The 3,114-nt window shown below is 37.2% G+C and overlaps 1 protein-coding gene across 1 annotated transcript in view; it reads right to left on the bottom strand.

Moving 5' to 3' along the window:
* Positions 1-326: 326 nt before the first annotated feature.
* sun2 (Sad1 and UNC84 domain containing 2) overlaps positions 327-3,114 on the bottom strand; it is a 27,392-nt gene continuing 24,604 nt past the window's right edge. The window contains exon 17 of the mRNA XM_083764229.1: positions 327-2,859. Within this exon, the coding sequence (XP_083620355.1) occupies positions 2,743-2,859 (117 nt within the window). The 3' untranslated portion in view covers positions 327-2,742. The remainder of the gene's footprint in view (positions 2,860-3,114) is intronic.

Consider the following 3,114-nt stretch of genomic DNA (forward strand, 5'->3'; position numbering starts at 1 on the left):
GAACTGCCCACAGCCCTCCTATGTGACACAGACCGAGTAGAAAAAAACGTGTCATTTTATCATGATTATTAGTGAGGACCTATATATGAAGATAGGTTGAAAAGTGGTCCTTTAATGATTACCGTCATTATGGTAATCTCACAATTAATATCGCACACACCATAACTGTAACTTTTATTATCCCTCTTATTATTCTCAAAAAAAAAAAAAAAAAAAGTTTCTTTTTTTTTTTTTTTTTCTTTTCAAAATTCTTCCAGGGGCCACAAGGGGGCGCTCCGCGGGCCACATGTGGCCCGCGGGCCGCCATTTGAATATCCCTGCACTACTAGGTTGTCATTCCTCATGTTGCTTATGGCAACCTAAGGGGAGTTAAAGGGCAGAAGTCTGGTCCTTTATGCAAGAAAAAGCACTTTTAGGAACATTCCCAAGTGGATTCCCAACATCACTATTGTACAATGATTGATAAATTTCAGCAATGATCTACTAATAATTATAGTAGGATGTATTCAGTAACACCCTTGTGTTATGTCTCTCACCATGCTTGACTTCAACATGCTTATCCCACCCTGTGCCAGCAGGGAGTGCTACACTGTCACTAGTATTTAAACATTCTCATTAAATATAGTAGACGTATTAACAAAATAATCATAACTTGAAAGAAAATATCATGAAATAAATATTATTAATAAGCATTGTGTCAAAAGGTTTTGTTCAAAAATACTGCACCTTAGATTTCTTAAAAAAAAAAAACTCATTATATCATAGGCAGAGTTCCATGATAGGCCTATAGCTTATCTAAATTAATACACAAATTAAATTACTACATATGAATTATTTGAATATTACTTTTCAACAATAGCTTTACATTCATGACAGTGGTCATCTTTGGATAACATTTTTGTTTTTGCATGCATGTCTTTTCTATGGGATTACAATTTTTAGAACAAAACCTATCAACCTTTGATGTGACAATAATTTAGAAGTACCCGACTAACCTGATTAACAAGCACTAAATAGATTAAAAAACAAAAACAAAAAAAATCAGAAAGTGCATCTGAAATATGTAACAAATAACTATGCATCATACATAATTATAATTCAAAGTCATGGTACATTTGCCTCTCCTTCATCTACCATCAATACCTAACATTTACGGTACAAAAATGTATGGAGAATATAATAAAACACCATACCAATCAAATGAATGAGTCATGTTATTCCTATGATCTAGTGCAGTGTGTTCCGATTTGTAAACATCAACTAATCTTTCCGGTTGACTCAATGCTTCCAATAATTTTACATGTGGATTTGCACTTAAAGAGCGACAATTATTCCTAGAACACAGCGATAACATGACACCTTAAAGTATTACCTCAAGTAACTTTAAATAGCAAATAAATAATACTTTTCTTCTGCAAATTATAAAGAAGAAGAATCCATGGTAAAATAGATGCATAAGAGTTAAAACATCATTGTTTTGAAGAGGTAAGCAAAAGTATTTTCAAGTATTCCTGTTAAAAAAAAAAAAGGAGAAAAAAAGGAAAGAAAGAAACTTGGAGGTTACAAACCTTAAAGTAGTGGGAAAATGTTAAGGGTGAAAACCGACAAAGCTGCAAATTAATTTCTACTGTAAAATCCAGAGTGAGGATTTTTCTGTGTATTTGTGTTTCTGATGTGACTATCATGTATGAGTCTATGACCACATGATATATATCCTAATGTACAGTATTTCATGTGTTATACACATAATCTTTACGCAATGTATCACTCAGTCTGAAATGTGTTGCTGAACTTTTGCTGAATTTAAGCAACAGCTATCAGATGAGAGTTTGGGTGTTTTGGCAAAAAAGTTAAAATAGAAGGAAAAAAATCTTTTGACTGAATATAATCTCATAAACGGAAAACACAGATACAAAAAAAAACAATCACCTTCAGCATTGAATGTACCTGAATGTACCAGAGGTTTGTTCAACTCATTACACTATCGTCAGTGATCCAACACAGCAGGCTAAAGCTATAGTTTTGTGCAATCTGTGTGTTTGGCAGTCCACTAACTACTACACTGTAAAACATTCAGCATAGAAATAAATGCACAGTACAACCCGTTCCATTCATAGCAACGCTGTGCTTCGGAAGAGGAAGTAATCCTTCCACAGGGCTGGTGTGGTGCATTTGTTCAACATTTGAGATGCATTCGTTATGGTTAACCACAGCAGCAATGATAAAGGAAGCAGTGCACACCAAAGTTGCAAAGATGCGACTACCGGTACTATAATATTGTATAGTCACACCGTAGTCCTGATGCAATGTGAATTTATTGCGCAAAAACCAATGTTTCGACTGGTCCATTATTGTATTTTTATTATAATTTATTTATTTTTCAATAAATTTGTTTGCATTGAGGCTATGAGTGTGTGATAACTTTTTCTATGCGACTTTATCCACAGCAATAAGCTAAATCCAGTAGAACTGTGAACATTGACGTACTGTAGGGCAATGACCTATCTCATCTATACTTGATCCAATGACCGCAGTCAATTCCACACATTTCTGTACATTCAGCCCATTTTGCTTTAAACACTGAATAGTTTTTATGTAATTACACTTCCCACATATTGTGCAGTGGGAAAGCAAAGCACTGAGGTCTGAAAAAAGATTTGGTTCATGTTTTTTTGCTATATTCGTTAGAAAAATATGCATTCTGAAGGGAAGGGGATCCATATAGCTTGGTGCGAGTCTTTCTTACGTAGAGGCCATCTTTCCATGAACGCGGAATCGGTATAGACAAGTGTACTCCATGTGACCCCAGTTACTGAGGACGCGCAGCTCCACGAATCGATGCACCACATTAGTGGGGTCCTGAGGAGAGAGGAGAGGAAGAGGAAGAGGAAGAGGAAGAGGAAGAGGAAGAGGAGAGGAGAGGAGAGGAGGGGAGGGGAGGGGAGGGAGGGGAGGGGAGGGGAGGGGAGGGAGGAGGAGAGGAGAGGAGAGGAGAGGAGAGGAGAGGAGAGGAGAGGAGAGGAGAGGAGAGGAGAGGAGAGGAGAGGAGAGGAGAGGAGAGGAGAGGAGAGGAGAGGAGAGGAGAGGAGAGGAGAGGAGAGGAGAGGAGAGGAG

This window comes from Protomyctophum parallelum (genome assembly GCF_964188405.1).
Source record: "Protomyctophum parallelum genome assembly, chromosome: 5".
Taxonomy (NCBI): domain Eukaryota; kingdom Metazoa; phylum Chordata; class Actinopteri; order Myctophiformes; family Myctophidae; genus Protomyctophum; species Protomyctophum parallelum.